Here is a 13,424-nt window from a genome sequence, read left to right on the forward strand (position 1 = left end):
AGGGAGAAGCTGGACATGGGGGTGGTCACTCCCCTGTCTTTTGTGCAGTTTCGTGCCAGAGCAGAACTGGAGGTTCCTGAACTGGTGCAAACCAGATTATGCAAGGTGGGCACCAAATGTGCCCTTCAAAGTAGTCTGGTGGCATTTAGAGGCTACCCCACCTCAGCCCTTAGACACATAATACACAGTGGGTGATGGTCACACTTCTCCCTTGGAAGAAATTATTTGTTCTTTCTCTCCCTGAGTCAGGCTCGCCAGCAGGAGGCCAGAACAGTGACTAGGGTCAGCAGCAGCGTGGGCTGGCAGCTAGACCCCACAAAGCTGCGCAGGTAGAACTGTGGGATCTTCTAAAGACCCCCCAAAGTACATGGTATAATGCAACTAGCACTGGAATCTGTACCAAACATACCTGGTTTCGGAGAAGCCATTATTTAGTTGGACCACTTGTGTTGCCCAGTGTCCACTACATACCGTAAGATGGCTTCCCTTCACTTACAGAGTCCAGGAAATGGAGCCTGGGGTCAGTGGGACACCCTGCCCATGCAGGGGTACCCTCACACTTATGGGACATGCACCCTGCCCTTGGGCTGAAGGGCCTACCAGAGGGGTGACTTACTGCGTTTAAGTGCAGTGACCATGATATAAGGCAAGCCTTATATCTGTGGTGAAAGCGTGCATGCACCATTTCACACAGGCTGCAATGACAGACCTGAGACACAGTTTGAATGGGCCCCCATGGGTGGCACAATACATGCTGCAGCTCATGGGGGACCCCTGTTGTACCAATGTCCTGGGTACCTAAGTACCATATATTAGGGACTTACAAAGGTGCACCAGTATGCCAATTGTGGGTGTAAATGGTTTACCAGTAACTAAATTTAGAGGAGAGAGCACAGATACTGGGGTCTTGATTAGCAGGATCCCAGTGAACTACAGTCTAAACACACTGACATCAGGCAAAAAGTGGGGGTAACTATGCTAGAAAGGTGGCACTTTCCTACAATTAACATTCTCAAGTGCTGTGATATTTTATTTCTCATAGACAGAGGTAAATAAGTGTGAGGTTCTTGTGCATTTCTTGCTTTTTTTGTAAGAGTTTTTGAAATTTAAAATGTGATTCTATCCCTATTGATGTCAACTGATGTCACACAAGTATTTTATTAAGATGTTGGGAAAAATAAATTGATTAGTAGATCATGAAAGTTGTTGGACATGAAACAATGAAAAGTAATGATCTTTGTATATATCAGTGTATTTGTCTTTTATATTTGTTTGACTTTTTGTTGAATATTTCACACACTGAAATTACGCAAGGGCTTTGCCTTATGTGTCAGCCTCATAATTCTGAAATAAGGCTCCAGAGTAAAAAGCTATGGATATATGATGTAAGATTTGATATTTTTCAGGAATTCTAGAAGTTTTACACTGTGTTTTGGTGGAGAGTCCAGAAGCCCTAAATATCATCAAAGAAGGACACATTAAGTCGATCATCTATCTTTTGGACAAGCATGGAAGAAATCACAAGGTAGGGTAAAACATCCCAAGGAAAATGCTTTACTTTGAATTTGTGGTGTTGGTTCTTTATACTCTGAAATTGTTGATAACACCCTTGCTTTATGTCTATATGGCTTTATGTCTTGTAGTAATCAAAAACGCCCATTTCCGAATTTGTTGGCAAACAAAGAAAAGGATGTAAAAATAAGATTGCAAAATACTGATCGCAAATACTGACCAGTATTTTTGTTTTGTGACCTGTGAATAATTTTAACAACCGACCTCGGTACTAATAGGCTAAGTTATTAAAATTATGAATCATAGGTGGCTGCAATCTGACCTACCTCATAAATATTAATGAGGTAGATCACAAATTGCATAAAGATTACATACGTGAGGCACTCAAAAGACAATCATAACATAGGTATAAGTATATATGAAGGTGTAACAAATAATGTAGTAAAGTAATTACACAATCCCAAAATTAGTATCACCAGTCAATGTGTAACCGATCCAGTTAACTCCAAATTTATTACAATGAACAGTTCATCTGAAAATGGAGTCACCACAATGTCCAATCGCTGAAGCTTCACATGATAATTTCAGACGCACAACGGATCTTGAAATGCAAAACAAGCCAACACGTGTTTCGTCACAGGACCAAATCCCACACGACTTCTTCAGGGCTAGAAAATTGCATAGATACAACATTTGAGTAGAGAACATAAATTACAAGTAACCAATACGGGTAACAATACCCAATAATATATAAGATACAAGCCAGGAGAAGAAGGAGGAAAATCTCAAGCACAAGGAAGAGTGAAAAAACACAGCTGAAAAAAACGGAAACACCCAAGCCACACCAGAATAAAATGTGCTACCAAAACCACATCGAAAAAATCACCAAAATCCTCTATTGTGAAAGACCAAAAACTAGAACCAATGAAAAATATATTTTGAAAATAGTGAACCAAAAGTTAGACCCAAGAAAAAACACTCTTAATATCCTAAGTGAGAGACAAATGAAACTTCATACCTATGTTATGATTGTTTTTTGAGTGCCTCACGTATGGAATCTTTATGTGATTTGTTTACTTTGTAAACGGTGGAGGGATGGGTGTGGTCCCTTGTGAGGGCACAATTCAATGACTTTGTGGCCAAGTATTTTTCCTTGAGCGCCTGTTTCCCCACTAATCCACACTCCTTCTTTTTTGTCCAGATCACAAATTGCACCCTGTTTCCCTTAAAAGAAACGGGCCAGCATTTAAAAAAAATGTTTTATTTGTTTGAGAGTTTGTAGTTGTTCCATGGACCACTGCTTGTTCACCTACAATTTTTTTTTTTTAATTCACAAAGGTGATGGGGTCTGAAAGGCACCCCTCCCCATTTAAGACTGGCTTACCTCATCCTTTGATTGAGTCTTGGTCAATTTATCATGTTGTATATAGCATAACGATTTTGGTATTTAGAGGTAACACGTCCATTTCAGATACCAAGTTGGTAACCATTTACAGTCTCATTTTAGGAATCGTAGAAACGTTTCAGACTTGTAAAACGTAATTTGAGTACATCTGAAAAATCATTTTTATGGTTGCAAACGCTAAATCGGAGCATTTGTGACTGTAGAAATGCATAGCACATCTGGTCCATCGAGTGTGCAGATTTGCATTTTTGTTTTACCACAGGCATATTACAATTCTCCTACAGCACCTTTTGGCTGATCCTTCCCTCTATTCCAAAATCATCCCCTTGCCCCATAATTGTTAATTGCGAGCAATGCTCAAAGTTGTTCATGTCATTAAGATGTAATGTGAGACTTGCAAGACCTACCTTCAAAGGATGAGATTTGCATTATGTGAGTCCTGGGGATTTGGTGGTTCTTATTTGTAGTGTGGTGCTATTTAGCATCATGTGAAACATCTTAAGGGTGTGCTACTTTTCTTCATATTTGTGCAATCATTAGTGATGCTTTTTTGTATTGCAGCAAAAAAGAATGTTGGTATTCTATGCATTTATTTATTTTGCTGTTCTATATAGTACGAATCAGGCCCAGGAGTGGCAGATCTCTTGACAGAAGCAAGCTGAACACTATAAATAAGGGTAGAATTGGGAGGAAAATGTCTTCAATATTGAGTCAGTTCCATAGCATCAGATAAAAGTTGTATTTACAAAGGACTACAATAGTAGAGCAGAAGAGGTTGTTATCTTACGAGGAATCTTTGAATCAGTAACTATTAGGTCCTTCTTGATGATTCAAATGAAGAATATGTGGGTATCACTGGGAGAATCGAGTTCCAGATTATGCGACCACTTCCAGTGAAATAGTGAGAGATTTATTTTGTATTTTTGATCTGGGTAATTCTAAAGGTATGGTCTCTGCACTACAGAAAGAGCAACTTTCAGCGGAGGAGTGGATTTAGTTTCAGTTATTTCGGGTTGCCAAAGTGCCGGGTGTTGTGGGTGATACAGGCGAATTTAGAAATGTGCCTTTCTTCTACTAGGAGTCAAACTGAGGGAACTGAGCATTTATACTGATAAAATGTAGATAAAATACATATATTGAATTTTGTTGCTGTAAAACAGCACTGAGAAGAGCAATCAAGATATATTGTAAATTAATATACTCTTACAATGTGTAATATGCTGCTTCTGTGTCCTATTTCACTGGAGCTGGTGAATGATGTCCTGTTACAACAAAGGAAATCAGTGGTTTTGTTTAGCAAACAGTATTAACAGCAACAAAATAATTTTGAGCCTAATGTGACCTTCATCCAGGATAAATATGGAACAAATTTCCAGTTAGTGCTTTAATCCACCCCATGATTTTTTTGACAGAATATTATTTCCAGAATATTGTGTAGCCAAAATATCATGTCATGAATAGTGAGGACAAATCTATTGTGAAGGTAAGTTTCTATGGGTAAGCAAAGCTTTACTATACTTAATTTCACACGTGTACCTTCATAATATGTATGTCTTCAAGGTACATAGATGTGGAGTTAAGAATAGTAAATCTATACTTACATATTTGCACTTACCTTCTCTATATTTTTGTCCTCAACATTTTTGACACAATATTCTGTCAACACAATATTTTTTGCATTGACATTCCTATCAGACAACCGCCTATTGAGAGAGACTAGAAATGTTGAAGCAGATACTGGGCTTCATCATAGAAAACTAAGAAATCATAGGAAAATTGTAGCTGCTCACCCAGGAGTCACACAGAAAATGGTTACAGCTCACTCCATTCCCTTTCTTTCTTCAAATCTTTGTTACTGAGAGAGAGAGACATTTTGTTACATTGGCAACATACCTGGCAAGACATCTTCATGTTTAGAAGGCTTTCACTGGCAAGAAAATACCTTTTCCCCCAACAGTTACTGTTTCAAGCGATTAAAGATGAAAAGTTAAACATTATTCTACCTTAGCTTTTTGTGAATATTGCTGTTTCCTCCTTGGGAAGTGATAAAAATGATGACACTTGTCTCCAAAAGAGTGAAAGTTTGATGGGTGTGTTCAGGTAATTTTGTGGTCAAGTCAGTATAAAGTCAGGAACCATGTGATGGACATAACGGAGTCATTTTGGTGTTTAATGTCTGCTTACTCACCAGTAATCTTCATTACTCCAAGTCCTTGCCTTCCTCACCCCAGTTCTGGCTTCCCAGTCTCTGTTCTACTTTTGGCCTGGCTACAGAGTTGGTTGGTGAGGATATGTGGCTTTCCAGCATGTGTTAGCTACCTGTTGTCCCTTTGCCCTTGTCTCTAAATTGGGAGGAGCCATACCTAGGGACTGATATGGGGAAGACAGACTAGGGAGTGATGGCTCTGGCATCTGACATCATCATGAAAAATTGAAGTTCTGTCTGATGGTTTATAGATAAAGATAAACTGGCATATGGCAGATGTGCAATATTTTGATTTCTCTGGGTTGTGCTACATCTTTCTTTTCTTTTGATAATCCTTTTTAAATGAGTCTAGGTTTGTAAGACAAGCAAGAAGAGAATGTGCGTGCCCAGCTTATTATGGGAGAAGTTTCAGATAGCCTACATTCTGTGGCCTCTATGAATCCTAAATATTTCCCCCCTCAAGGTGTTCGCAGAATATACTCCTCACCATGGTTGTCAGAGGAATGAACTTGTTAGGGACTGAGCAAGCAGCCTCAGAGGTAGCAAGCAGTGGCAACAAAGAGATTGTACTGTTTCTCACTTCATTTTTAATGGTACTCTCTATCTAGAGAACTGCTGTTCACACATTAAGTCAAATTCAGACTAGGACAAAGAACAGGGCTGTAAATGATAGATGGCTTCTGCATTGTTTGTTAATCTCCCTTCTGTTGGCCTTTTCCATGTGGTCATATGTTTTGGCGGTGCGTAATTGCGAGCAAAAAACACATATGGGAAAGATGGAGGAAGAAAAAACAAAAAAGCGCCACAGAGGAAGACGTTAGAAAGCTGCAAGAGTGAGCTGAAGGGGCAGGGAGTGGCTTTATATGGATTGAAGAGGCCCGAGATGACTTCAGGATAACGCCGCCTCAGTATTCCATGCTTGCACATTTAACTGCAGCAGCCACTTGTTTAAGACGAGGGCTTTGGGCACCGGCACCTTTTTATTCACAAATTAAGCACTTGTTGTGGCAGAAGAATAAGCCCCGGCCCTCAAAAATAAGTGCTGGTGCTCAGCACCGGAAACAACAAGCACAAATTAAGCACTCTGTTTTGGTCCCCACTAATATCTGCCTGGGGAGAAGAGGGCAAGCCAAAGAAGCTTCAAGACTTTCTCAAGCCAAATGGTTGTCTCCGGCTTAGCCATTGTTCCAGAGACACTGGCTAAACAATGGCAATTGATTAATCATCCGAAGTACAGCCCCCTTAGCTAACAAACAGTGTTTCAAAGTTTGAAACCAAATTTGGTGAATGCAGCAGGTACACAATGCTTCCTTTTCTGCTTGAACTAAATAAAGAACATGTAAATGAATGTCTCTTTGTGGCAGCTTCACATCATAATATGTATCATGCAGACCTCTAATCCAGTGCTAAAACGCCACTTTGTTTGCCAGTCAATTTAAATTAGTTATCATCAATGAGATGCTGAGACATCACCAAAATGTAGCGGCTGTAACATAAAAAAAAGTGTTGTGCATTCTCGTTTACTAACCATTATTCTTTTTTTTTCAAGATGAACTTTTCATTCATATTATCGGACTGGTTTAATGTGATATTATTATTTACTGGATATAGTTCTCACTCACTGTCATGCTCTTGGTAAAACAGATTTGAGATATTATCTTCAGAGCCTACCTTTTAAAAAAAGGTCAGCTGTTGTGCAGTTGGACTAAGGAGCTCTGATCAGGCTGCATGTGAACACTTGCACACATGGGCGTACACAAGAAGGCTGAGTGAGGAAGACTTTTGTCTGACTTAACCCACATCTGCATACAGGCAGAACTGTATTAGATGGAGACTAGACTTAAAAATAATATGATTGTTTTATTGATTAAAAAGGACAGCACCATGCCGTTTTGGATATAGTCTAACATGTGTAATACTTTACTGTTTATTGCATGTGAAAATTCTGCTTTACTGTATTTCTAGATTGGAATATGAAACAAGAGTCAAGGTTGCCACCTTGTATACTAATTATTAAGTATGGTAGACAAATTGACATCAGTTTTGGTATATCTTGATTCATTTATATAGTTCATAATTTGGCGCTCTTCTCTAGGCCAGACCTTAATAAGAGGCATGCTTTGAGCTGCGTGGTTGTAAGAGTTAAATGCACTGCTGCACCCGCTGGCAGATCACATAACTCTGAACATAGTTTGCCCATTCAAGGGAAATTAAGGCATCCGCTGCTGGAAGAGCTAGGCGAGGTTGGGACCTCCTACATTGATGATTTTGTACTACCTATAAACAATACTTACATAGATAACTGTATATTTAGCTCCTATGGAGCTAGGTTGTTTAGTCTTGCTGGGTCTCCTATTATGTTTCTGTTTTTTGACTAATAATTTTCTGTTTCAAAAACAACCAAAGAACGATACCCCCACATCCCCAGCAGAGCTCATACATGTTGGATCCCCCAGTGGGAACTTGGAATGAGCCAGTGCAATTCGTACGCAATTGAAAGGTGTGGGAAGCATAGGTGTGGTCTCTCTGGAAACCAAGAGTAATTACTCCCTTTATCTATGTACCCCCACCCCTGCAACATGTGCCATGCCCTTTTGAGGCGGTGATCTCCTGCACACCCTTGTGACAGAAGAGTTGGAGACTAGAGACACCAGGTAAATGCGATCTGTGTAGTGGGTGAAGTAGCAAGTACATGCATAGGCCTCATCAAAGCGGTGTGTGGTGCCACAAGGACAGACAGTGGAATGCACACTGTATAAATGTTATTAAATTATCAGTCTGCATCAAAGGATTAAAGCAAAAATCAAGCAAAAGTTACATTTGAGGCAGATGCAATGCTTCAAAAAATCCTGAGCGTGCCAAAAATATTGTAGCTCAGACTACTCTCCGGATCATTTTTTGTAATGGATTTGACAGCACTGGACCTTCTCCTTTGAGAATCATGGTTGGTTGCTAAGCAACCTGTTTAAAATAAGGAAATATTATGTCAAAATTTGTAGGCCTTTGTTTTTATATGTGAAAACCTTTAGTCTTTGGGCTGTGTACTGAGATCCTTGATTGTGCCTATCAAGGATTGGATGCTGAGAATGTATATTGAGTCTCCTACTTGACTGCAACTGTGCACATAATAGTTTATGTGAAAAGAGCCGGGCATAATATCCAGACGTAGAAGCCAGAAAACAAAATCCACCTACTAAAAGCAAAAAAAATCATGGACATAAATAGTATCAAAAGGGGTGAAGACAGCAATGAAAAATCAGGGAACTAATGCTTACAAAGTGTCTCCCTCTCATAATTGCCTTCTGCTGTATTTAGACAGGAACTAACATCACTGAAAAGTCTACTACATCTTGGATTGGGAACCTTGGATAATATCTCATGGCCAGACTACTAGCTCAAGAAGAGCTATTTTGAAAGCTTTGAACGAGCCCCTTCTTAGGAATTCATGGTATTTGTTTACCAAACGAAGAAGAGGCCCAAGTTTAGCATCCTTCAAGCCACACTGAAGTGCACAGTCACCCTTCTTACCTCATGATCTGATTTACTGACTATTATTTTCTGTGTTTCTGAGTTCTGGGTTTCTAGCCCACTGATCCTTTCTGATTGAACTTTGGACTGCCCTGCCTCACTATGCTAAGAGCCAAGAGTTAAAAGGTGTGAGGGTCTGCTATACAGAGGCTCCAAGACACTAAGAGTAAAAGACCCTTTAGGAGATACGAACACAGAGGGCAGGCTTTACTGTATCTCTTTTGAACTAGAGATCCCATTAAGGGCTGTCATAAATGGTAACCATTGATTTCCAGAGCCACCCTAGGATTTCTGTATGTGCACTAACAGAACAAAAAAACTGTGGTAGAACAACACAGTGGAGGACACCTCATCTCTGTAGTGTAATGAATTGAAGAAGGGACTAGGTTCCTGGGGCTGAACGAAGGGCTAGGCCCGTCTTGATTTAGAGGTTTGGGTAGGGTTTGTAATAAACTGAAAGTGAAAGTGCTTGAGAAGTGGGTGGGCAATCTAAAAGACAATAGACAGTATTGGGTAAGGAGAATTGTCCAATCACTGATTAGTACACAGACTAAGACTGGCAGCTCCTCACCATCTCCCCATAACATCCCTGGACCTGGGACGAAGCATCCTGAAAGAAGTTGACTCTGTCTGGCTACAGGAATAAAGAAGACTAAAGGACACCTGGCTCCTGCTGGCACCCAAAGACTGGAACCACTTTCCTAAGGCAAAATGTATGTTACCTGCTACAGGGACACAAAAAGCAGAGGGAGTCCTTACCCTGAGAAAGCCCAGCATGACTCTGTGAACTGGGCCCTGAGAAACTCTGTCTGAAAAGAGACCTTGTGCCTAGAAGCCTGCCCTAAGGAACCGGAGGCTGCAGGCTTGACTAGGTGAACACCTCCCAGTTGTAGAAGACATTTTAGAGTTAATATTTCTTTACTTCTAGAGGATTGGAACAACATGGTAGGCATCCCCAGGAAGACTGCATCCTAGATGGGCAAGAAATCCAGGGTTGACTTACTCAGAACTTTTTGTTGTGAAGAGAAAGATTTCTAAGAATCATTGTCATGAAGATACCTGGGCTCGTGGAGCCCTGCATGCCTGCAGCATTCCGCTTTTTCTTAACTGGCGTTAAATCCTAACAGCAGAGCAAGGCTGTTAGAAATGGGGTCTTTGGTTGGCAGTCAGGTTACCCCCTGTCCAAGCAAGGACCCTTAATCTAGTCAGGGTAAAAGAGAATCACCCTCAGCTAACCCCTGCTTACCCCCTTGGTAGCTTGGCACAAGCAGTAGGCTTAACTTCAGAGTGCTAGGTGTGAAGTATTTGTACACACACAGTAACTTAATAAAAACACAACAAAATGACACAACACAGGTTTAGAAAAATAGAAAATATTTATCTTAACAAAACAAGACCAAACAACAAAAATCCACAGTACACAAGTCAAGTTATCAATTAAAAACCAAAAAGAGTCTTCATGTAATTATAAACATACACTAATGCTGTTAGCATGAAAATGTACCTTGAGTGCGTCAAAAATAGCCCTGCACGGGCGAGTGTGCGTCAAAAAGGGCTTGCGATGCGTCGATTTCACTCACGAGCGAGACCTTGTGTCGTTTCTCCTTTAGTTGGGTCAGAGTGCATCGTTTCTTCTCTCCGCAGGAGATCGATGAGTCGATACGGTCAGCACTCTCAGGTCCAAGCAGGCCTTGCGTTGTTTTTACACGCTCAGTGGTGTTTGCGTCAGAAATTCAGCCACACAATGATCCGAAAACCATGCAGCACAGGTTGTGATCTCACCAGCCTCCGTAAGCGATGCTGTGCGTCATTTCTCCAGCCCCTGATGTTGATCTTCAGGTCGCGTTGCAGGCGAGCGTCGATTTTCAGCCGCAAAGCCGGCGGCGCATTGATTTTTCAGCCGCAGATCGGAGTTGCGTCATTCTTTGCGTGCATTTCTCACTCTTTGGCTGCCAGCTTCTCCTTTCAGGGTCCCAGGAACTGGATGGGCACCACTTGGCAGGGTAGGAGTCTCTCCAGAGACTCCAGGTGCTGGCAGAGAGAAGTCCTTGCTGTCCCTGAGACTTCAAATAACAGGAGGCAAGCTCTAAATCAAGCCCTTGGAGATCTTCACCAGAAGGAAGGCAACACAAAGTCCAGTCTTTGTCCTCTAGCACAGGCAGAAGCAGCAACTGCAGGATAGCTCCACAAAGCACAGTCACGGCAGCTCTTCTTCCCCAGCTCTTCAGCTCTTCTCCAGGCAGAGGTTTCTCTTGGTTTCCAGAAGTGTTCTAAAGTCTGTGGTTTTGAGTGCCCTTCTTATACCCATTTTGTCCTTTGAAGTGACAAAGGAAAGTCTCTTTTGTTTGTGAAATCCTGCCTTGCCCAGGCCAGGCCCCAGACACACACCAAGGGGTTGGAGACTGCATTGTGTGAGGGCAGGTGTGAGTGACCACTCCTTTCCTCCCTCCTAGCACAGGTGGCTCATCAGGAAATGCAGACTATACCCCAGCTCCCTTTGTGTCACTGTCTAGTGAGAGGTGCAGCCAGCCCAACTGTCAAACTGACCCAGACAGGGAATCCACAAACAGGCAGAGTCACAGAAATGGTTTAAGCAAGAAAATGCTCACTTTCTAAAAGTGGCATTTTCAAACATACAATCTAAAAATCAACTTTACTAAAAGATGTATTTTTAAATTGTGAGCTCAGAGAGCCCAAATTCCAGATGTCTATCTGCTCCCAAAGGGAATCTACACCTTATTAATATTTAAAGGTAGCCCCCATGTTAGCCTATAAGAGGGACAGGCCTTGCAACAGTGAAAAACGAATTTAGCAATATTTCATCGTCGGGAGATATAAAACACATTACTATATGCCCTACCTTAACCATACACTGCACCCTGCCCTTGGGGCTACCTGGGGCCTACCTTAGAGGTGCCTTACATATAAGAAAAGGGAAGGTTTAGGCCTGGTAAGTGGGTACACTTGCCAAGTCGAATTTACAGTTAAAAACTGCACACACAGACACTGCAGTGGCAGGTCTGAGACATGATTACAGAGCTACTTAGGCGGGTGGCACAACCAGTGCTGCAGGCCCACTAGTAGCATTTGATTTACAGGCCCTCTAGTGCACTTTACTAGGGACTTACTAGTAAAGCAAATATGCCAATCATGGATAAGCCAATTACATACACATTTTGTATAGGAGCACTTGCACTTTAGCACTGGTTAGCAGCTGTAAAGTACCCAGAGTAACTAAAACAGCAACAACAGAGTCCAGCACACATCAACAACCTGGGAAACAGAGGCAAAAAGTTAAGGGAGACCACTCAAAGGATGAAAAATCTAACAAAGGCCACAAATCTATCCCAGTGACAAATCAACATCAGTGGCTTCAAAACTAGAGCCTTCCATGGGAGCCTATAATGATGCATCTGACTTTGAGGGACCTAGCCAGCTTCAGCTTCTTATCTTTCTCCTCTAGAGGAGTTAGAGCTTCAAAATGTACATTAAGTCAGAAGGTAAAAAACATTGACCCGTACAATCCACTTGGCCTATCCAAACTCTATTAGTTGCTGTCAGACTGAAATTGCACATCGGTCCTGGTTAATCAAGAACCTTGACTTTTGATTGCAATGCTGTATTTCCTAGATGCTTCATGCCTCACAAGTTCATACATATTATGTTTTTTTAACTTTAAAATTGTTTATTAGTGCTTGAATTTAATAAGCATTTTTCTGGGGAGTACCTCGATCTAACTACAGTGTGTTTATTAAGCTGTGGAGGTACCCCTTTACAAATTACTAAAACACTTGTTGGGGGGTCGAACCGCCAGAAGACCGTACCGCGGTCAAATGACCGCGGCGGTCATTCTGACTTTCCCGCTGGGCCGGCGGGCGACCGCCAGAAGGCCGCCCGCCGGCCCAGCGGGAAAGCCCCTTCAACAATGAAGCCGGCTCCGAATGGAGCCGGCGGAGTTGAAGGGGTGCGACGGGTGCAGTGGCACCTGTCGGGATTTTCAGTGTCTGCTAGGCAGACACTGAAAATCATTATGGGGCCCCCAGGGGCCCCACGACACCCGTTCCCGCCATCCACCAGGATGGCGGGAAGGGGGTCGGAATCCCCATGGCGGTGCTGCGAGCAGCGCCGCCATGGAGGATTCTTTGGGGCAGGGGTAAACCGGCGGGAAACCGCCGGTTGCCCTTTTCTTACCGCGGCTTTACCGCCGCGGTCACAATTGCCCAAGAAGCACCGCCAGCCTGTTGGCGGTGCTTCCTCCGTCCCCGGACCGCCAGGGTCGGAATGAGGCCCTTGATGACACTGGAGTAAATCATTTTAGTTGAGTGCGGCAAATTTCTTGAGAGTACAGTGAAGTTGCTGAAATGTGACATAAAAAATATCTCTCATGTATGGTTTACTAAGCAAAAATGTTGCTTTATATATAACAAAATTGGACACTAATAGAGCGCACATGACAAATCGATATCTTTTTTGGCTGCCTCATGACAATGAAGCCATAGTCCAGATGTTTTCTTGAATGTATCTGAGTTTATGTTCAGAAACAATTTTATTTTTCCATTATAAAGACATTCTTTTGTATTTTGACTTGATATTAGTTGCCTGATTTGCAGGCCAAATCGTGCAATGACTTGGCCCATGCTTCGGCTGCTATGGCCAAGCCAGACCCCTGGCTAGGTTCTTGTTCAGCTTGCACTACAAATCTGCTGGCTTGCCCATCTCTATCCTGGGGTCAAGTGATCGTCTTCTTACTTCTATTCTTCATGTGCTTGATCT

The 13,424-nt window shown here is 42.0% G+C and overlaps 1 protein-coding gene across 1 annotated transcript in view; it reads left to right on the forward strand.

Moving 5' to 3' along the window:
* RYR2 (ryanodine receptor 2) overlaps positions 1 to 13,424 on the forward strand; it is a 2,714,825-nt gene that overhangs the window by 1,111,904 nt on the left and 1,589,497 nt on the right. Inside the window, exon 17 of the mRNA XM_069234403.1 lies at positions 1,407 to 1,525. Coding sequence (XP_069090504.1) covers positions 1,407 to 1,525 — 119 coding nt within the window. The remainder of the gene's footprint in view (positions 1 to 1,406; positions 1,526 to 13,424) is intronic.

The sequence above is a fragment of the Pleurodeles waltl genome, chromosome 5 (assembly GCF_031143425.1).
Source record: "Pleurodeles waltl isolate 20211129_DDA chromosome 5, aPleWal1.hap1.20221129, whole genome shotgun sequence".
NCBI lineage: Eukaryota > Metazoa > Chordata > Amphibia > Caudata > Salamandridae > Pleurodeles > Pleurodeles waltl.